The 21731-nt window shown below is 40.6% G+C and overlaps 1 protein-coding gene across 1 annotated transcript; it reads right to left on the bottom strand.

The window, feature by feature from the left end:
- Positions 1-3206: 3206 nt before the first annotated feature.
- Positions 3207-9470, bottom strand: LOC122119588 (vomeronasal type-2 receptor 116-like). The gene is made up of 6 exons (XM_042693602.1): positions 9267-9470; positions 8466-8892; positions 7848-8134; positions 6694-6903; positions 5579-5703; positions 3207-4140 (listed from the first exon to the last, which is right to left on the bottom strand). Exons 1-6 carry the CDS (start codon positions 9468-9470, stop codon positions 3207-3209), a joined length of 2187 nt encoding a protein of 728 aa, XP_042549536.1.
- Positions 9471-21731: the final 12261 nt, after the last annotated feature.

Raw genomic sequence — 21731 nt, 5'->3', positions numbered from 1 at the left:
TTATTTGTATGTTTATAGTTAGACTTAAATTCTAGAAACTAGCAAAATCTGCCATACTGTTACATATATAACACATATTGTTTGTAATAAATATGCAAAGATACAAAATCTCTACTTCAATTTAATTATTCTTCAGTTTGTTCTCATTTCATTCTCCCCTCCAGCATTACAGTGTTAAATCAGTCTTTCTAAAGCATTGCTTTGATTTCTCTTATCACCTGATTTTAAAAAAGTAATGATTTTCTATCACCTGAACTTTTCTTTCTTCAGATCTACAGCTTTTCCTCCAGCTTTTTCCTTGCTGTGGTTTGAATGTGTCTTCTCCAATATGGCAGTATTAAGAGGTGAGGCCTTTCCAATTTGATTAGGAAATGGAGGGACAAAGTGAACAAATGCAGCAGTTGTGGCAAAGGAACTATATAACTTGTGTGTGGGAAAAGAGGGAGAAACTGGGAAAGAGCAAGGAAAGAGGTGACATTGTCCAAAAAGAAATGTATTTTTGAGACGACCCAGGATCCAAGACTTGGCAAGATGGCAGAAGGAAGTGCAACGGCTCCGTGGAGAGCAACGGTGAGCGTGACGGTGGACGCCAGGGAGCGTCTTCCAAGGCTGACTAGGCTATGGCCGGGTTTTCATGAAGATCTTTAACAAGGGAAAGTAATCTGCACACAGCCCCCTAAAATCAGCATTAAAAATCAGCCTGGTGTGTACTGCTGGTGAAGCAGCCACATGGAAGATGCCATGAGTACCACCATTTTACCTCATGCTCGAAATATCAGATACTGGTCCAGGGACACGGTGTCGGGGCCTGGACGCACTCCTTTTGTCTCATAGTGCCCCTATCCACTCAGAGAGATCCACTGAGCTTAACATCCTGATGCTAAGCACCAAGGGATAGCCAAGCAATACCAATAATGTAAAGATGGTGGCTTGCTTGCCAAGTGACTCATTCTTCAATGTTGGCTCATAATATAGGGCTTTGTTTAAATGGGGGGAAAAAATCTGCTCCATCAGCTGCATGGCAGTGATGGACTAAATAGCAGGAAGAATAAGATTACCATCTTACACACACACACACACACACACACACACACACACACACACACACACACACACACACACACGCCTTATTCTCTAAGGACATTATTCCCAATGAATACTAATGAATAAATAAATTGGAATCTGTAAAAGGTATCAGTTCAACCGTTTGATATTTGATATTGATAGTTATCATTTAAAAAGAATTATTTAAGAAACATAAAAATGTGACTCTGAATGTGCCTAGATAGGGAAGCGTGATGTGCAGATATATTTTACATGACTTATTTTCAATTAAATTGTTTGGACTGCACTTTTAAAATAGTTCCAAATGACAAACCTGATGGATGTTTTCTTTATCATGAAGGAAATAATTGCCAGATATTTAGGTCTCTGAATATTTGTTTTGAAATCTCACTCAAAAGAGATTTAGCCCCAATGCCTCCACAAAATGATTTCATGAATATTTATTGAAGAACTGTGGTGAGTTGTGCTATAAGTATATTGGGAAGAAATATGGAGCATAAATGTAATCTATTCGCTGTTTATAAAAATCAATAAAAGATGAAAGATGATCATGACTACTGTTAAAATCTACAAAAAAAGATAAAGAAATGTATTTTTACCTGACTTCTGTAACTGTAACCCCCTGTATATCCCCTTTGTAATAACCATAAACATTTTTTAAGTTGACAAAAGTAATAAATACCTTTTAAGAATTAATAAAAAAGTAAATACCAAGCATTCCACTCCCCTTCTTAACCCTCTTGCTTCTTGGGGCTACAGAGCCTTGAAATACTCTACTCAGTTGTGCCAGATTTTAGTCACACCTAGGGATCATTATTTCTCATCAGGGATGAGCTATACCTCCCTGCACAATTCAGGACCTCCTCAATTACCACCTGTCTCTGTCCAACGAAGAGCATCTGGCCCTTCTTGGCCTTCTTTAACTTCTTTCACCTCTGGATTCCCATTTTTTTCCCTTATAGACTTTCCCTTGCACTCTGTCACCAAACGGTCCCTTTTCATTCAGCATGATTGCCAGTAGTGTTTCTAGAGCATTTTGAGAACTATCCTCTAGGTTTTTCATTGGCTGCTCTGTTGCCAATTCCAAGTGGGATAGAACAAGCCATAGAAACACAAGATAAATGGCAAGTGAAGGAGCCTCAACTCCAAACAAGGAGGCAACAGATTCTGATTTCTTCAAGGAGCCTTCTGAATGGTTGAACTGTTCCTTCTCTTGTACTATTTAAAGATCATGGCCATATATTGAGTCTGAGCATGATCTAATGTATTTCCCCCTCTTTGGGGATCCCTTTCTTTTTGCTATCTATTAATATTTAGGATCCTTAGAGACTGAGGTGACAAGGCTAAACTCAGACCATCATGCACTAGATACCTTCAACTTCCCGTGAGGAATAATGACCAATAATCAAACTATTCCTCCAGTGGTTCATCTTAAGTCACGTTGATGCCCTGGCCCTTTTTGCCAGAAAAAAGTACTCATAGAGATTCCCATGGGAAACTAGTGCTGCTTAATACCCTGATCTAAATTTCTGAAGGAGGTGAAAGAGAATGTGAAAGAGAGAGAGACAGAGAGAGAGAGAGAGAGAGAGAGAGAGAGAGAGAGAGAGAGAAAGAGAGAGGGAGAGAGGGAGGGAGGGAGGGAGGAAGGTATGGAGGAGGAGAGGGAGAGAGAAAGATGTACAGAGGGGGTGAGGGAGAGAGGGAGAGGTATTTCCTAGGAAAATACACTCAGTAATATTGCAGAACAGTAAATATTTGAACAGAAATACACAACTAGCTCAGAAAATATTCTCAAGTAACTGTAATCAAAGTATGGAAACTTTCATCAAAATGAATGTTCATATATCAGTGAACTGAGCAATATAGTGATATTAAAGCATCATTATAGCCTGCATATAGGGAAAGGAAGAATCACAGTAGATTTGTAATTAAAAGGACGACTGATAGCATAAAAGGAAGATTACATTGGAGGAAACAAAGGATATCCAGGAGGAAATACAAATTTAGACAGTCTAGTTGGAATCTTGCTCTAACTCTAACACAACCCACAAAATGAATGAGTTCAAATGGTTATTGACTGCCCAAATTGTATGGATTTGTCTCAGAACCTCCAAGCATTCTAGACAAAATTTATGTCCATCTTAAGATTTATTTCTTTCAGTTGTACTCTCCCTACACCTGTGCAGTGAATTTCTCTCAGGTCTTATCAAGACGATGTAACACTTGGGGGCAAAGATGCAGCTCAGGAGGCCTCCACTGGGGGCCAAGATGAAGACCTCCACGGCCACCATGACCTTCACCTTGGTGCTATGGTAGACAGGCAGGAAGGTGAGCCACATACTGCAGAACATCAGCATGCTGAAGGTCAGGAACTTGGCCTCATTGAAGGTGTCAGGCAGGTTCCTGACCAGAAAAGCCACAGTGAAGCTGGCCAGGGCCAGGGCACCCAGGTATCCCAGGACAGAGAAGAAAGCGGTGAGAGAGCTCATGTTGCACAGGATGATGATGTGGCCATGTTCAGAGTGTGCATCTATGTCCACAAAAGGAGGAGAGATTCCCAGCCAGAGACCACAGAGAGTCACTTGGATGAGAGTGCAGATGGTGATGATGAGGTTAGGAGCCCCGAACAACAGCCACAGTCTCATGCTTCTCCCTGGATCAGTGAGTGTGAAGGCCAGAAGCACAGTGATGATCTTTGCTGGGACCGTGGAGACAGCCACGGTGAAGACCACTGCGAATGTGGTGTGCTGCAGGATGCAGGTGGCTGTGTTGGGACGGCCAAGGAAGAGCAAGGAGCAGAGGAAGCAGCAGGTGAGGGAGATGAGCAGGATGTAGCTGAGTGCCTGGTTATTGGCCTTGACAATAGGGGTGTCTTGGTGCTTGATAAACCCCCCAAGAACAGAAGCTGTTAGTGCAGAGCAGCAGAGAGCCATGCAGACCAGGGACAGGCCCAAGGAGTCTTCATAAGCCAGGAAGCCCTCAGTTTTCATGAGGCAGTGGTTTCTCTGGGTGTTGGCAAATTGATGATCTGCACACCTGACACACTGCTCCATGTCTGATGAGGAGTGAGAATCACTATTAGTCTGGTTTCCATATTTCTCTTTCCTCACATCCTCCTCTACTTAAGCAGCTCATTTCCCCTGATTCACCAGTTAACCTGTATTGCTCTCAATACCAACTAGTATAACTCTCTGTATCAAAATACGTTCACCTGAATTCTCTTTCTTTCACACATTTCTTCTTCTTTTCTTCTTCCCTTTCTCTTTTTTCTGTTTATTTCGCTTCCTTCCTTCCCTCCCTCACTCCCTCACATCACCCTCGTCTCTCTCTCTTTCTTTCTTTCTTTTTTCTTTCTTTTTCTGTCTGTCTGTCTGTCTGTTTGTCTTTCATCCAGTGCTTGAACTCTGCCCCTAGGAATTTTTCCAGAGTATTCATTCTCAAAACTACCCCTCTACCACTTGACTAGCAGCTCAAATTCCAGCTCTTTTGGTGCTTAATTGTGGAAAATATTTTTACTGAGTTTCCTGCTCATCATTGCAATGAAGCTCCATCCTCAAATCTCAATTGCCTGAGTCACTTGGATTACAGGTGCAATGTATAATTACCTAGCCATCCTGCTGCATTCTTGACAGGCCATACCACTCTGGCTCTCTGCTACTCATTCAAGAAATAATGGAAAATATAGAATCAGCCCAAGCACTTCAATTTAAAAAGAAGTTTTAATCCTAAACTCAACCTACTACTTACCCCAAACAAACTTTCTGAGCATTTGATCTATGGGAGGAGGAGTTGGGGAGGTTGGAAGGAAGAGATGGTAAGAGAAAAACAAAGGAGGAGGCAACAATACTCAATAAGAAATGTACTCATTTCCTTACCGATGTAAATGTAACCACTCTGTACAGGATTTTAACACTAAAAATGTATTAAAGAAAGAACAATGCTCCTCCACTGATATGAGAGGATCTCAGAAAGCTCAGCTTGAGGAAGGAGAAGAGACACGAAATGGAGATGGTGAACTACTTCTGAATCAATGGTATTTGAGTAATTGTTAGTCAACCTAGTGCCAGTGTCAGATATGGAGTGATCATAACAAAAAAAAAAAAACAAAAAAGCCCAAAAGCCCCTTGTATTATTAGGTGTGCTAAATAGAAAATAACATTTAATTAGGAAAGAGTGGCAATGAGTATTCACAAATGAAATTCTGTTACATCCACAATTCCATTTAGATTTGCATGTCATTTCAACCATCAACAACTAATCCTTGATATTTTCTTTTTTATATACTTTCTTTACATACAAAAACATGTGACTGAGGAGAGGGGAACAGGGTATTGTAATGGAGGGGCAGTGGGTTGTTTCTTCTAAGGAGAAGTATGGTTAATGATAGTCATAGAACTTTGGGTGAAGGTGCATGTGTGTTCCTGCTGTTTTATTGTATATCACTCCACTGGTTTGGATGGACTGAAGGTTAAGAAGGTGAGATGGGGAATTTCTCTATAAGTCACAGACTCACCTGTCTGCATTAGAAATCTCATTCTCTGGACAAAGAATGCAGTCAAAGCAACAGGTAGCATTTCCTTCCACAGAGGCCTTCCTGTATCCAGAACCACAGTTCTCAGTGCAGACAGACTGAGGAGTCTGGGAACATTCAGATGAAGGGTAGTACTATTCATCCTTTTACCTGAAATCCCAGACACTCCAGTACTTTAAGGAAAAAGATCATCAAAAACAAAATCTTTAAATACATACAACCAATGAATTGATTGAGCCTTCTTACAGTTTCATGTAACATGACCTGAAGAATATATGGAGAATCGACATCCAGCCCCTCACGCTATCAGGAAGTCATGGAGCCTTGAAGAGGTGGATGTTAATTCTAGGAAATTAGGAAATGGGAGTTAACCCTACATCCCATTCTTGTATCAGGTGATGATGTGTTTTCTCTCATAAGAAGAACATCACTAGGGGAAACTTTAAATCAACACTCTAAAGCATGGCTAAGTGCTTTGAAGGTGCTGTTGTATCCAGGGTTATTCACATCTCACTCCCTTGACTTCCCAGCTGCCATGAGGTGGGTGAACTTCACTGGCAGTTGCTCCTTTCATTACAACCTGTGTCAACACGGATCCAAAAGCATCAATCTACCCAAGCATGGTCTGAAATCTCCAGGCAGAAGCAAAGCAAGCCCTTCTGCCTTCTCATTTGATTCCCTCAGGTATTTGGTCACAGTGTTGGAAAGATGATTCACAAGTGGCATTTAGCTTTTATGATATTCAATATGCAAACATAGAATAACATATTGATAATGAAATGTTCCCCTATTCCCTACATGAATCTGTTAGTAAGAAACTTCCAGAAACAGGAAGTGGTGAAATGTACACGATTGAACCATAGTTTTATTGAACAAGCTTTAAAAAAAGGGTAAGCTTATTGCTTATTTATACATAGATTATGACATTATGCTTAGAAACAACCAACTCTGGGGGAGAAATAGGATGTGGTGACAGTGTCTACAAGCATTGTGATTGTAACCTGACTAAGGAAATTGTAAGCTCTTTCTACAACTAGTTCCTAATAACAATCCTTTTTTTTAAAAAGGAGAGAGTAAAAAAAGTAGAAATGACCCACCTTGGTAATTCCTATGGGCCACTCTATCAGATTTTCAAACAAAATCAGTTGTTGACCATATGGCCTAGATGGAGAAAACTCGCCAACTTTCACCCTTTGTCCCAGACCTTCTGGAAAATTCCAAAAGCTCTTAATGTCATATTCTGCCTCCAATTTCCTTTCCTCATTCAAAACCACTTGGTCTCCAACAGGATTGGTAAATTGGATCTTCTTCAAAAAGGGATGCAGCTAAAAGGGACTCATTACAGTATGGTGAAGTGCTTCCCAGTGTTATCACAGAACCCCAGAACAATGGATTACACTTCATTCCCATCCCCTGATTCATACACACCACAGGAATCCAACCAACTGTATCAATTGCAGGCCCACAGCAGACTAAAGCGTTACCAAGTTCTAAAACCTGGGTATCCAGGATGGGATGCAGAAACTCAATTTCAAGGGAATGCAACTCCAGCTACATCTAACAAAATAATGAATTATCATATGACAGACCTCAAAGACTCTCAATTGCATTCCAATCACTTATTTTATGATTGTGATCAGAGAGTCAGTCTGAAATAAGGGGAATAATAAACTAAGTAGGATAGTAAAATATTTATGACAATTATGAAAGACTACTTTAAGCAAGACTTAGTTCATTGTGGTGTGTGTGTGTGTGTGTGTGTGTTTATCCTGTGACACAAACTCAGGGCTTAGACACTCAAATCGAGGTGGTTTTAATTTCTTTTCAAAGAATGCATTCTATCCATTGAGCCAAAGCTCCACTTCTGGCTTTTGATAGTTAACTATAGTCAGGAGTAAGCCATAGGTGTGAGCCACTTGTGTCCAGACAATATTAGGTTTTCAAGAATTAGTCACCTTGATCTGTTATTTTAAAAAGTTACAAGGACAACTTGGATATATTGAAAAGGGGACGGCTTTTTCCACACATAGTGTGGATGGGGACAGAAGACACAGCACTTCCTTTTCATGGATGCAGCGTTCTTCAAGAACATTGTCTTCACAGCTCTACATTCACTCATGTAGAGTATGACAGGCCCAATGTTTCTTATATTTTCCAAAATGGAGCCAGATGACCTAGTTCCATCTGCTATGAAATTTTCTATAGAAAGTCTATATGCCTAGAGTAGGTCACCCAAAACCAAAGCCATTACCTGTGAAGAGAGAAATGCCCTTGATTGACCATTGTGCCCTAGTGGCTCCTCCATGTGACAAAGAAACATCTGGTGGAGGGCGTGGGCCAAGGCACACACAGCATTATAGATGTTGTAATTCTCTTCTGACATGGTCATGTCAAAAATATACCTCAGCAACCAATGGAGTGTGCCATTGTATGAGCAGTGCCCCAAGTCTCTGCAGTCAGACTTAATCAGTAGGCTATAAACAGACTGAATCCATGACCTAAGGAGGGAATTATTTCCTAAGTTATTTGACAAGGTACCTTTCAGAATAAAATTGGTGAACAGAGAAGTGTTTCTATGATGATGAGAGAAGGTGAGAGACGCGTGGAAGGAGTGGATCAGAAAATATCTTTTACCGGGGGCTGGGAAGGTGGCTCAGTGGTAGAGCAATTGCCTTGCATGCTTGAGGCCCTGGGTTCGATTCCTCAGCACCACATAAGCAAAAAGAAAAAAGCCGGAAGTGGCGCTGTGGCTCAAGTGGTAGAACGCTAGCTTTGAGCTGAAGAGCTGAGGGACAGTGCCCAGGCCCAGAGTTCAGGCCCTGCAACCGGACCCAAAAAAAAAAAAAAAAAAAAAGAAAATATCTTTTACCAATGGTGATGTCATCATAGGGTGAGTTCATGACCCACACTTTCCTTGTAATTAAAATGTGCCCAAATTTAACAATAAAGCTTAGTAGAAATTTACTGTCCCCATAAAAGATAATCACATTGGTTGATGAGTCCATTAGCTGGCAATATGTGGATAGATCATCTGAGTAATCTGTAAAGGCATTGTAAGGGATCATGTTCTCAAAGGCAAAACAGACTCTACTGTTGCCCATCTCTTCTCTCAATTCTGAGAGGAACCACACACCATAGTTGTCTTCAGTGATGAACAGTCCCACCCAGGTCCAGCCGAAATGAAGCATCAAAGAGACCATGGCCAGGGCTAGATCTGAGTCTTTGGCTGCCATCTGATAGACAGTCCCAAACTTTCCATGATCACTCAGGAGAGGATCAAAATCCCCATAAGTGAACTACAGGGAAAAAATGAACACAACACCAGGAAGAGGATGGTAATAGGCAAGTCTCAGTCCTGATGTAAGCTAAACAAAAACTGGGAAGGGTGGGAGCAAAAGTTTGCTTATCTCATTTGCAAAGTCATCTCCCATGTTCCAAGCACTTTGCATACATGTATGGTTAAGGCTCAGAGCTTTGGGTCATCCTTTCCTTTCTTAAAACCTCTCCTTTTATTTAGAGCAAAGAAAATGTGTATGTTCCACCAACTTTTGGAGTCTTTTCCCTGTGAGATTATGCATTTGGAAGGGTTCATGATAATACCTCTTCAGCCTGTCCAGGACAGAGTCCATGTGGACATAGTTTCACATCTGCCCACCTCTCCCAGCCTCACCTGTGGAAGTTGGTAGAGGTCCAGCAGTGTCCCGATTGGAACAGATGTGCTTGAGGTTCCTGTGAGTCCTGCTAAAGCTTTGCTGTCTCTTCTGCAGGTGTAATTGGTGCTGTTTTTATTTTTCCCAGACAGCCAGATGAGAGGATCCTCTAACAGATCAGTACCTAAGTAATGTGCTGTATAGATCTCAAACCCCAGAGTCATGTTCGGTAGCAGATGGGGATTCTTGTTGATCTCCTCCACAGCCAGCACCAGGGTGAGAAGCAATTGGTATTTCTTTAAGTTGATCCTGCACAAAGGTCACAAATTTTGGGTAGGTATATGCTTATCACAAATGATTAACTGCAAATCTCATGACTTTTTTTTGAATCAAGTGCTTATCTCTACCCACAGTAGTATGTGTAGATCCTATCTTCCAACAGGATGGTATTCTAAATTGGAGTCTTAGAATTGAGAGAGCTCGACTGTATCGGGAGAATTCCGGGAAGATGGCGGAGGAGAAGCTGGAATCTGAACAAGCTCTTGCATAGAAAACAGTTTCAGAGTTCCAGTGAACAGTCCCAAGCCAGAGAATCACACCAAGTGTGCCATCACAGGACAGAGAGTTAGTCAAGAGAGGGGAAGCCAAGCAGACACATCTGAGCAGCTGTCGCTGCGTCGGCAGGGTCGCAGCGGCGACCACCGCCGCGGAGGCATACCTGAGACGCAGTCCGGGACGTAGGAGCCAGACGCAGCGGACGAGCGGATTCTACTCAACACCAGCAAGAACCGACAAGGAGCGGACAACTTCATCCTGCACTTTGCAGACCAGAGACGACCCGGGATCCAAGACTCCGCGTGAGTAGAAGCCCCACTTCCTCACTCCTTTTCTGGGAGCAGAGGAGGGAAGGCCACCCCTCGCCCCCCAGCACCGGTGATCTCCATCTTGGATACCAACAAAGCTCGGAGGAGCGGCTAGCTCCAGCTCAGGCCTTGGAATAAAACTAGTCATTTAGCAGGTCACAAGAACTCAACGGCGAAGTGACCTCACAGACTCAGTTCCATCCAGGGAAAAGTCACCCAGCTCAGGCGCCAGCCATTGGAGTGGCTCTCCTCACTGGGTAACCAGAGCCAGAGGCTGCCCCTCCCTTTAGCAGCCACCACAATCAATTGAAAAACAGAAACCCTGAGAATGGCTCCAGGCTGGGTGCTGTGAGTTTTTTTTTTCACAAAATAGCCCCAGGGAAAAGCTACTGTTCGTTGAAAGGCCTCAACTCTACCCAAAACCTAGCCTCATCACTGCATCCCCCTCTTTTGTGATTCTCAAAGCAGATCACCCTCCCAGTAAACTAACCTGGGAGGGGGATCTCAAAATCTTGGGTAAAGCAGAGCATTTTTCTGCCTGTTCCAACAAACTGACTTAAGAAACCAATCAAGCCACAGGACCTCAAGCTGACCAGAGACTCCAACCAGACTCTGGTTACAGACAAAAGGGAGATACAGGACTCTTCCCACCCCTCCCAAAAAAAAAAAAAATCAAAGAACTTTGTTTTTTCTTCTTCTTCTTTTCTTTTTCTTGTTTTGTTTTTTTTTCATTTTTTGTTACCTTATATATATATATAAAAATTTTTTTGCTTTTCTAAAACTTTTATTAATCTTTAATTTTTGCCTCTTCTGAAAAAATAATTGTTTTCCATTAAATTTTTTTTTTCTCCTCTTATAATTTTTATTTTAGGAATACGTGAATGTGTGTTTTCTTTTCTTTTCTTGTCTTCTTTCTCTTTTTCTTTCATTCTTAATTATCTTTTTGTTTTTTTTTTCTAGCTCTACTGAACTTCTGATCTTTTCTTCTCACTTTCCTATCCTTTCCATCTTTTCCTCTTTGTTCATCTTTATGTGACTTAACTCTTGTCCTGCACATCCTCAGATAAACCCGTAGTTAACCAGTAGACCCTATCCCCCATTGTGTACACACTTAATCCACAAACTTATTACTCAATTCAAAACCTCTGAGACTTAAATTCATTAATAGCAGTACTACCTCTTTATACCTATATAATATTTTAAGCATTTTTTTAAAGTTTTTCTCATCTCCTCTATGTCCTCTATATTCCTCTATAAATAGATGGTCTTTTAATCTCTAAAATAACATTAATTTTTACGCTTCTATTTTTTTTTCCGGTCTCCTTACATTCCCCTTTCCCTTTCTTCTTTTTCTCTCTCTCTCTACTTACATCCTACCCAACCTATTTCCTGCATTGTGATTAGGACATAGTTAACTCTCCCTGTGCCTCCCCACACCAATCTATTCCTATTTTTTACCCACATCTCTCCCTAACCCTAATAATTTTTGGTTTCCAAATTCTTCTCGGCGGTTCGAAGTCCTTTAACATATAGTTGTTTGATGTTGAATAGATGTATCTCTTGAACTAGATTGTAACTGTAGACTATTGACTGTACAAATGCAAACTTTGGTTGATGGTTGCCTTAAGATAGTGTTCTAGCACAAAACTGGTGCTATCTTCATCTCAAATGGGCAGAGTAAGCCGGAAAAACACAAGAAAAATGGCAAATTCGGGTATCTCAATTCCCAATCCTGATAATCAGGGGTTAGAACAGATAATGAATAATCCAGAGGAGAGTTCCCAAACAGCTCTACAAACACTGCTGGCAAACATGATAAATGAAAAGTTTGACAATGTACAAAGGACTCTGTATGAGCGTGATAGGGAGAGAGAGGAGGCATCCCAGAAGTTTATACAGGAATATCATAAGCGTGAGGAAGCTACTCAAAAACTGATACAGGATTTGCATGAACAACTTGAGAATACTCAAAGAGAAAGGGAGGAATGGCGTGAGCAGGCTGAGAACACTCAAAGAGATCTGCAGGAATCCCATGAACGGGAGGAAGCTAATCAAAGAGTAATACAGGAATTGAGAGACCAGGTAGAGAACACACAAAGATCACTAAAGGCATTCATGGAATCCATTAACAAAGAGCTGAAGGAAGTCAGGGAGACCACAAAGGGAATGCTGAATGGAAACCAACAGAAGGAATGGGAGCCCAAAGAAACCATAACCAATCAACTAAGTGATTTGAGGACAAACACTGAACACCAAATTAAAGAAATAAAGAAATTCATACAAGACCTAAAACAGAGCTTCAACAAAGAACTTGAAGCCATCAAAGCTGACCAACTAGAAGGAAAAGAGATAAAAAACAAAGTAGAGAGTCTTGACAGCAGGTTAGACCATGCAGAAGATCGAATCTCAGGGATTGAAGACAGCCTAGATATTATAGAGAAAGAACATACAACCATCCAAGACAAGTCCAAGAAATATGATAGATCTATCCAACACCTGGAAGACACCATCAGAAGGCCTAATCTAAGGATAATGGGTGTAGAGGAACACCTAGAAACAGAAGTTAATGGTCTAGGAAATCTGTTTAACAGGATCCTAGCAGAGAACTTCCCAAACATGCATAAAGATAAGCCTGTCCAGATACAAGAAGCCTTTAGAACCCCAAATAGACCAGACCAGAATAGGACATCCCACCATCACATTATAATCCACACAAAATCAACTCAGAACAAGGAAAAGATCCTTAAAGCTGTCAGAGAGAAAAGGGTAATCACTTATAAAGGGAAACCAATTAGAATCACCTCAGATTTCTCAGCAGAGACAATCAAAGCAAGAAGAGCCTGGAATGATGTATGCCATGCCCTAAAAACAAACAACTATCAACCAAGAATACTGTACCCAGCTAAACTCTCCTTCATAACTGAAGGCCAAATAAAAACCTTCCATAGCAAAGAAAAATTGAAACAATACATCTCCACCAAACCAGCCCTACAAAAGATTCTTAAAGATGTCCTACACATAGAAAACCAACAAGACCGCAATAAAGGCCAAGAAACTGCACCCAAACTGAGAATCCAAGAACCATAGGAAGAACCCAGTTTTCGCAGCCCCCAAGAAGGTAGATAACATGGCAGGAACTCCCAAATACCTCTCAGTCCTATCTCTTAATGTTAACGGACTGAACTCTCCAATTAAGCGAAATAGACTGTCAAGTTGGATTAAAAAACAAGACCCTTCTATCTGCTGCCTGCAGGAGTCACATCTTGCCCGTAAAAACAAACATATTTTCAATGTTAAAGGCTGGAACAAAATCTACCAAGCAAACGGACCGCATAAACAGGCGGGAGTTGCAATCCTAATATCAGATAAAATAGACTTCAAATTAAAATTCGTGAAAAGAGATAAAGAAGGTCGCTACATACTAATTAAAGGATCTCTCCTTCAGGAGGATATTACAATTCTAAATATCTATTCGCCAAACAATGGAGCACCCAAATTTATCAAAGAAACACTACTTTCCCTCAAATCCCATATAGATCCAAAGACATTAATCGTTGGGGATTTTAACACACCACTCTCCCCACTAGATAGATCAACTCGGCAAAAACTCAACAGAGAAACCGCAGATCTAAACAGCTGCATAGATCAACTAGACTTAACAGACATTTACCGAACATTTCACCCAGCAGCATCAGAATACACGTTTTTCTCAGCAGCACATGGAACGTTTTCTAAAATAGACCACATTTTAGGCCACAAAGCAAACTTGTCTAAATTCAGAAACATTGAGGTTATACCTTGCATCCTCTCTGACCACAAGGGAATAAAATTAGAACTCAACACCAAAAGCCACCAAAGAAAGTCCGGCATCACATGGAGGCTGAACAACACACTGCTGAATCATGAGTGGGTCAGGGAAGAGATTAGAAAGGAAATTCAAATGTTCATGCTATTCAACAAAAATGAACACACAAAATACCAGCTCCTCTGGGACACAGCAAAGGCAGTACTCAGAGGCAAGTTTATAGCTCTGAGCTCCTACATCAACAAATTGGAGAGATCTGAAACTAGCAATTTAATGACACATCTAAACCTCCTTGAAAAAGAGCAGCAAGATAAACCCCAATCCAGTAGACGGAAAGAAATAATCAAAATTAAATCAGAATTAAATGAATTAGAATCCAAAAAAACTATAGAAAGAATCAACAAAACAAAGAGTTGGTTCTTCGAAAAACTTAACAAAATTGACAGACCCTTAGCAAATCTTATCAGAAAAAGAAGAGAACACACCCGAATTAATAAACTCAGAGATGAGAATGGAAACATCACCACGGAAACAAGCAAGATTCAGAACATTATAAGGGAATACTTCTCAAAACTTTATGCTAATAATTTTGAGAACTTGACAGAAATGGACCTCTTCCTAGCAAATATTGACATGCCAAAACTAAATCAAGATGAGTTAAACTATCTTAACAGGCCCATATCAAGCATTGAAATAGAAACAGCAATAAGATACCTCCCAGCTAAGAAAAGTCCAGGACCAGATGGTTTTACAGCGGAATTTTACAAGGCCTTCAAAGCAGAGCTCACACCAATTCTCCTCCACCTCTTCAATGAAATTGAAAGAGAAAGCTCAATACCGAACACATTCTATGAAGCCATCATAAACCTCGTCCCAAAACCAGGCAGGGACTCATCAAAGAAAGAGAACTATAGACCCATTTCTTTGATGAACATTGATGCAAAACTTCTCAACAAAATTTTGGCCAACCGACTTCAACAATTCATCCAAAAAATCATACACCACGATCAAACAGGATTCATTTCAGGGATGCAAAGCTGGTTCAATATACGCAAATCAATTAATATTATTCATCACATCAACAGGAGCAAGAATAAGAACCACATGGTTATCTCAATAGACGCAGAAAAAGCATTCGACAAGATCCAACACCCCTTCCTGATGAAGGTTTTGGAAAAATTAGGAATCCATGGAACATTCCTCAATACAATAAAGGCTGTATATGACAAACCTACAGCCAGCATTATACTCAATGGTGAAAAACTAAAGCCATTTCCTCTTAACTCAGGAACAAGACAAGGATGCCCACTCTCTCCACTTCTCTTCAATCTCGTATTAGAATGCCTAGCTACAGCAATAAGACAAGATGCAGACATAAAGGGGATCCAAATAGGGAAAGAAGAAATAAAACTCTCCCTCTTTGCAGAAGACATGATCTTGTATTTAAAGAATCCCATAGACTCCACTCCCAAATTACTCAAGCTGATTCAAAACTTTGGCATAGTAGCAGGTTATAAAATTAACCCCCAAAAATCAATGGCTTTTCTGTATGCCAACAATGAGAAAAGTGTGGCTAAAATTAGGAAAGCAACTCCATTTGTAATAGCCCCACAAAAAATAAAATACCTAGGAATTAACTTAACTAAAGAAGTGAAGGACCTCTATGATGAAAACTTTAAAATCTTGAAAAAGGAAATCAACACAGAACTAAAAAAATGGCAAAGCCTCCTATGCTCCTGGATTGGAAAGACTAACATTGTGAAAATGGCAATACTTCCCAAGGCTATCTACAAATTCAACGCAATACCTATAAAAATTCCAACCTCATTCTTCAAGGAAATAGTAGAGGCAATCCAAAAATTCATATGGAACAATAAATGACCCCAAATAGCAAAAACGCTCCTCAACGGAAAGAACACTGCTGGAGGAATATCAATACCAAATTTCAAACTCTACTATAAAGCCATAGTAATCAAGACAGCTTGGTATTGGCATAAGAACAGACCTCAGGACCAATGGAATAGAATTGAAAACCCAGAAATGAACCTACAGACCTATAGCCATCTAATCTTTGATAAGGGAGCTAAAACAATAGAATGGAAGAAAGACAGCCTCTTCAGTAAATGGTGCTGGCAAAATTGGTTAATTAATTGTAGAAAACTAAAGCTAGATCCTTATATATCACCCTGCACCAGAATCAACTCCTAATGGATCGAACACCTCGAAGTCAAAGCAGACACTCTGAAAACATTACAGGATGGAATAGGAGAAACCCTAGGTCTCCTTGGCTCAGGCCGAAATTTTCTGAATAGAGACCCGGAAACACAACAAATCAAAGAAAGGTTGGACAAATGGGATTGCATGAAGTTGCAGAGCTTCTGCATGGCAAAGGACATAGCTAGCAAGATCAATAGAAAGCCCACGGATTGGGAGAAGATCTTTACTAGCCATACAACGGACAAGGGTCTCATATCTAAAATATACTTGGAACTCAAAAAATTAAACCCCCCAATAACAAATCCTCAAAGAAACAACTGCCCATTAAATAAGTGGGCGAAAGACTTAAAGAGAAACTTCTCTGAAGAAGAAAGAAGGATGGCCAATAGACACATGAAGAAATGTTCAACATCCCTAGCCATAAAAGAAATGCAAATCAAAACAACATTGAGATACCACCTCACCCCAGTTAGAATGGCAAAAATCAAGAACTCTAACAACAACAGATGCTGGAGGGGATGTGGACAGAAAGGAACCTTACTTCATTGTTGGTGGGAATGTAAACTTGTTCAACCAATTTGGAAAGCAGTATGGAGGTTCCTCAAAAGACTTCACATACAACTCCCCTATGACCCAGCAATCCCACTTTTGGGCATTTACCCAAATGTTTACAAACAAGACCACACTAAAGCTACCAGCACAACTGTGTTTATTGCAGCCTTATTTACCATAGCTAAGATATGGAACCAACCCAGATGCCCCTCAGCAGATGAATGGATCAAGAAAATGTGGTATATATACACAATGGAATTCTATGCCTCCATCAGAAAGAATGACATTGCCCCATTTGTTAGGTAATGGAAAAATTTGGAAAGAATTATATTAAGTGAAGTAAGCCAGGCCCAAAGAAACATAGGTCCCATGGTTTCCCTCATTTGCAATATCTAGTATATGTATGAGTCAAGCGGAAAAGGTCAGATAGTGTGATGTTAAGAAAATGAACCCTTAGATATGGATTTTAATGTTTTTTTTCTTTCATGCATGTGTTTCTAACGCATTTATAAGATTAAGTCTTTGTTGCTTTGTATGTCCTTCCCCCAGAGTATAACCCCTTCTTTCACTATATTTGATGTCAGTATAACTTGTGAAGGAGATGGGGAAAAACAAGTCATTTAAGGATCCAGGTGGACCTGTTGCAACAATGAGAAGTACAAGTTGTCATGTCATGTCCAAAATGAGCTTTACAATGTCGTCGGTGCGGGGCGGGGGGGGGGGGGGGGTTGGGGGGGGGGAGGGCGTGGGGGAGGTGGGGACGGATTGGGATTGGGATTGGGATTGGGAGGGGGGAGGCTGGGAAGGGATGTGAAGGGTAAACAAAGGAGGAGGCTGCAATGCTTGGTAAGAAATGTATGCATTATCCTGCCCACATAATTGTAACCCCTCTGTACAGTATCTTCTCAAATAAAATAAAATAAAATTTAAAAAAAAAGAAAAAAAGGTAGACAAGAGAAACTGGAAAAACAAAAATGTAAATTTAAAAAGTGAAACTTAAAAAGTATCTAAGTGAAATTGTGAGAAGAAAGGGATAGAATGAGAAGAGTGGAGGGATAGAAAGGAGACATGAAAAAGTAAACAATAAAAATTTTATAAAATTATATATGTTTAAGAGATAAATCTGCTATTAAAGAATTGATGGCTAAGAAGTATTGAATTGAGTAATAAATTTCTGGATTAAATATGTACACATGGGGGATAAGGTCTAATAATTGATGAGGGGTATATATCTGAGGATGACCAGAACAACAATTAAGTCAAAAAAGAAAGAGAACAAAAAGAAAATATGAAGGAAAAAAGGACCAAAATGTCAAAAGAGATTAAAAAAAGCACACACACACATATATACCTAAATAAAAACTATAAAAGAAAAAAGATATTAAAAATATTGTTTATTTTTTAAAAATTAAAAATTTAATAAAAGGTCAAAGAAAGAGTTCCTGCTTTTTTTTTTGGGGGGGGGGGGTGATGGGAAGATCCTGTATCTCCCTTGTGTCTGTATCCAGTGTCTTGGTAGAATCTCTGGTCTGCTTGAGGTGTTTGTTTTTCCTGTGGCTTGATTGGTTTCTTAAGCCAGTTTGTTGGAGCAGACAGAAAAATGCTCTGCTTTACCCTGAATTGTGTGATCCTCCTCTCAGTCTAGTTAAGTGGGAGGGAGATCTGCTTTGAGTATCACAAAAGTGGGAGATGGCTGTTTCATCTAGTTTGGAGATGCTGTGTTGAGCCTAGGTTCTGGGTAGGGTTGAAGCCTTTGAGCAAACAGTAGCTTTTCCCTGAGTGGAAAACTCACAGAGAAACTCACTGAGCCCAGCCTGGAGCCATTCTCATGGTTTATATTTACTGAGTTTCAATTGCTTCTCTAAGCTGCTGTAGGGAGGTGCATCCCCTGGCTCTGTTTACTCAGTGAAGAAAGTCACTCCTCTGGGGGTGGAGCGACTACTGCCTGGGAGGGGTGACTTTCATCTGGGTGGAGCTGAGCTTGGCAGGTCAGGTCAGTGTTCTGGGACCTGCTAATGGCTCCAATTGTTTCCTTCCAAGGCCTCTGTTGAAGCTAGCTGCTCAGCCAGGCCTTTGTCAGTATCAAGTTGGAGAACTCCAGTGGGGTGGGGGTGGGGTGGCCTTCCCTCCTCTGTTCCCTGAGAATTGAGCAACAATAATAAAAAATGAATTGAGCAATACCTGGGAGCCAGTGGCTCAAACTGATAATCCTAGCTACTCAGGAGGCTGAAATATGAGGAACGTTCAAAGCCAGCTTGTGCAAAAAATTCGGTGAGATTCTTATCTCCAATAAACCACTCAGAAAAACTGAGAATGGTGCTGTGGCTCAAGTGGTAAAGTGCCTGCCTTGAGCTGAAGAACAGAGGGACAGAGCCTAGGCTCAGATTTTAAGCATTGTGACCAACAAAAAAAAGAATTGAGTAACATAAATTAGGTTTTACATTGAAGTAAATATCTAACCAAAGCCAGGAAAACTTAAATTAGGTGCTGTTTTTCTTTTTCCTTAAAGGAAACCACAATGGGAAAAATATGTATGCAAATTAAATTGCACATTATGCACATTATCTATCTGAAAGATGTCTATAAGAAAATAGAAAATCTGAACACACACTCCAGAATTGTTTTATCAAAGGAATCCTGTGGGAAAAAAGAAGGCAAATATGAGTTTGAATGGGTTAGTATTGCCAAGAAGTTGCAAAATAGGAGAAGAAAAATAAGAAAACTGTAAAACACAAGCCAATATTCTTACCATTGGATGTTCTCACAGCCAGTTAGAGAATTTCTACTTCCTATCCCTTTGGCTGGTGGAAGGTACCAGTGCATTCCCAAGAGACTTCCGGATCGCAGTATCCCAGTCTAGTTGATTCATGAGCCGTTCACCACGTGTTATAGCAAGAGTGTGGCTTCTGCCTCTGGAGCTTCCTGATCCACCCCTACCAGGCCAACCAACCTAGGACACAAGCCTCACCGCGAGCATCAAGCGGTCCTCAGACATGACAAGCAGCGTGTGTGGGTGTCTGAGCTGCCCAGCTCCTGCGCATGGTTTGGCGCCTCTGGGGGAAGATGGGGTTCAGGGTCCTGCTCTGGAAATGGAAGGATACTCCCAGCATGCCCTGGGGCATGGAGCAGTGAGCATCATAGGAAGGAGACCTGGGCCTTGAGCATGTGGGACTGCATGTTGTTCTGGAATACTGTAGGGCCTTGCCCGTGTCTGGGTGCAGATTCAGCAACAACACGGGGCAGATCCTGAGCAACAAGCCCAGGGGGCAAGGGTGGGATCCATAGTCTATTGCTGCTATTCTGGCCCCTCTCTGGGTTGAGGTGTCTCACCGGCCATGCGTGGGTTTCTCTTTTCTTCTGCTCTCAGAGTTTGGGATGATTTTCATTTAATGATTGTATGGCTTTAATATATTGGCTATTCTGTCTGGCTTTCTGTCAGTCTTCACTCTTTTTTTTCTCCGTGTTTCTGTTGAGCCTTTGCCATAAATGGCACTGCTCACTGTGGCATCCACAGACCCTCATAAGAAATGACACCACTTGCTTTTTCTTTAAAAGATTAAAATACAGGATTTAGGATTTTTGGAGTTGGGTGGCAAAATTTAAGGGAATTAAATATGAATTTATGTTTTCAATATGTAAAACGTCTGTGTGTGAGTGAGGGTATCAGCCCTGCAAGTCAGGGCCCCAAGCTCCCTCTCTTGGCTTTGTAATACACATGTGGCATTTTAGGATTTGACAAATACCCCTCTGTCCTGTATATTTACTTGTAAGTTAGAGATGGAGTCTCATAGACTTTTCTGTATAGGCTAATTTTGAACTGTAATCCTCAGATCCAAGCCTTTTAAGAGAGCCACTGTTGTATGGCTCACAAAAATTACGTGTCTAATATTGAAATTCAAAATGAAATTAATAATACATTTCCACAAGAATGTGAAAATTTAATACACATTACCCAAGGTTTTAGTCCATATTTTAAGAGTAGCACTTTTCCTTTTTTGATATTATGTAATTACATAAATTTCACACTATTGTGGCATAATGATACTTAGCTAAAGTCACTAACACATTTTAACCTTCACAATGCATCTTGTCATTGTCTTGATCTACAAAGCTTATGAACTCTACAGACTTTAACAATAAAACTGTTTCTTACAAATTGGGTGATATGTACATTTCTTTCCTTTTGCTCAGTATCAGCTGTTTCCTCCTCCTCTCTCATTCCCTACCTCCCATCATCACTGTTGAGTTACTTAGTTCACTTTCATCAATGACCATTGCCGCTGATGGGCCCTCTGCTGTATTTTTTTCACCCATTTTCCTCCACTTCTTTGCCCTCCTCCTGGCTTCCCTCAGATGTGCATGCTTATGCAGCATATATGGGGACAAGAACATAGAGTGCTTTAGAAATTATATGGAAAGTAAGAAGAGGTCTTTTATTTCGTTGGTCTTGTTTACTTTTTCATATCTCAATGTAAAATATGTTTATGACATGTAATTTAGTCCAATCAAATGGAGATTGAACATCACTAGATCTTAAGAAAAAAAGCAGAAAATGAAGCAATGGAAGAAAGGACACTCTATCTTTTGCCAGCATAGCTAACGAGATCTCCTCCAAAAATTGAGTGTGGCTATTCGTCTCTTTTCTATTCTTCTATTTCTGTTTGGAAGTCCTTAGTGATTTGGTCCAATAAGACACACAAATTGGTTAATTGTGAGTTCTGGAGATTGATTTTCCTAAGGTCAATGAGGAATCCATCCTTTCCCACCTTCACTTGAGCATCTCCTGGACAGCTGCGGTCCTCTGGAACAGAGGCTGCCACTAGCCCGCTCCTGGTCTGTCAGTCCTGAGGATGGAGGCTGAGCTTTCCTTATGCACCAGGATTGAAGAGATCCTTGGTTCTTTACCCCTTGGTTGTGTCTAAAGACACAAGCCTCTCTAACCAGTAAGTACTGATGTATTTGATACATGAAGAGTCTTGGAAATACCACCTCTTAATCATAAATATCAATATAATTGTTTTGGGTAGCCAGAAGGTAGGACAGCACAG

Source organism: Dipodomys spectabilis, unplaced genomic scaffold, assembly GCF_019054845.1.
Source record: "Dipodomys spectabilis isolate Male_0828 unplaced genomic scaffold, ASM1905484v1 ptg000173l, whole genome shotgun sequence".
In the NCBI taxonomy this organism is placed as follows: Eukaryota; Metazoa; Chordata; class Mammalia; order Rodentia; family Heteromyidae; genus Dipodomys; species Dipodomys spectabilis.
The sequence above is the reverse complement of the archived record's forward strand: the minus strand, read 5'-3'. Positions and strand labels throughout refer to the sequence as shown.

What these genes read in the sequence shown, in the direction of transcription:
- LOC122119588 (XM_042693602.1), bottom strand. Translation starts at nt 9,470, where the DNA reads ATGACTCTGGGGTTTGAGATCTATACAGCACATTACTTAGGTACTGAT. An exon ending in ACCTCTACCAACTTCCACAG is followed by an intron (nt 8,893 to 9,266) that starts GTGAGGCTGGGA and finishes TTTTCCCTGTAG; the next exon opens with TTCACTTATGGGGATTTTGA. An exon ending in GGCCCATAGGAATTACCAAG is followed by an intron (nt 5,704 to 6,693) that starts GTGGGTCATTTC and finishes GAATGTTCCCAG; the next exon opens with ACTCCTCAGTCTGTCTGCAC.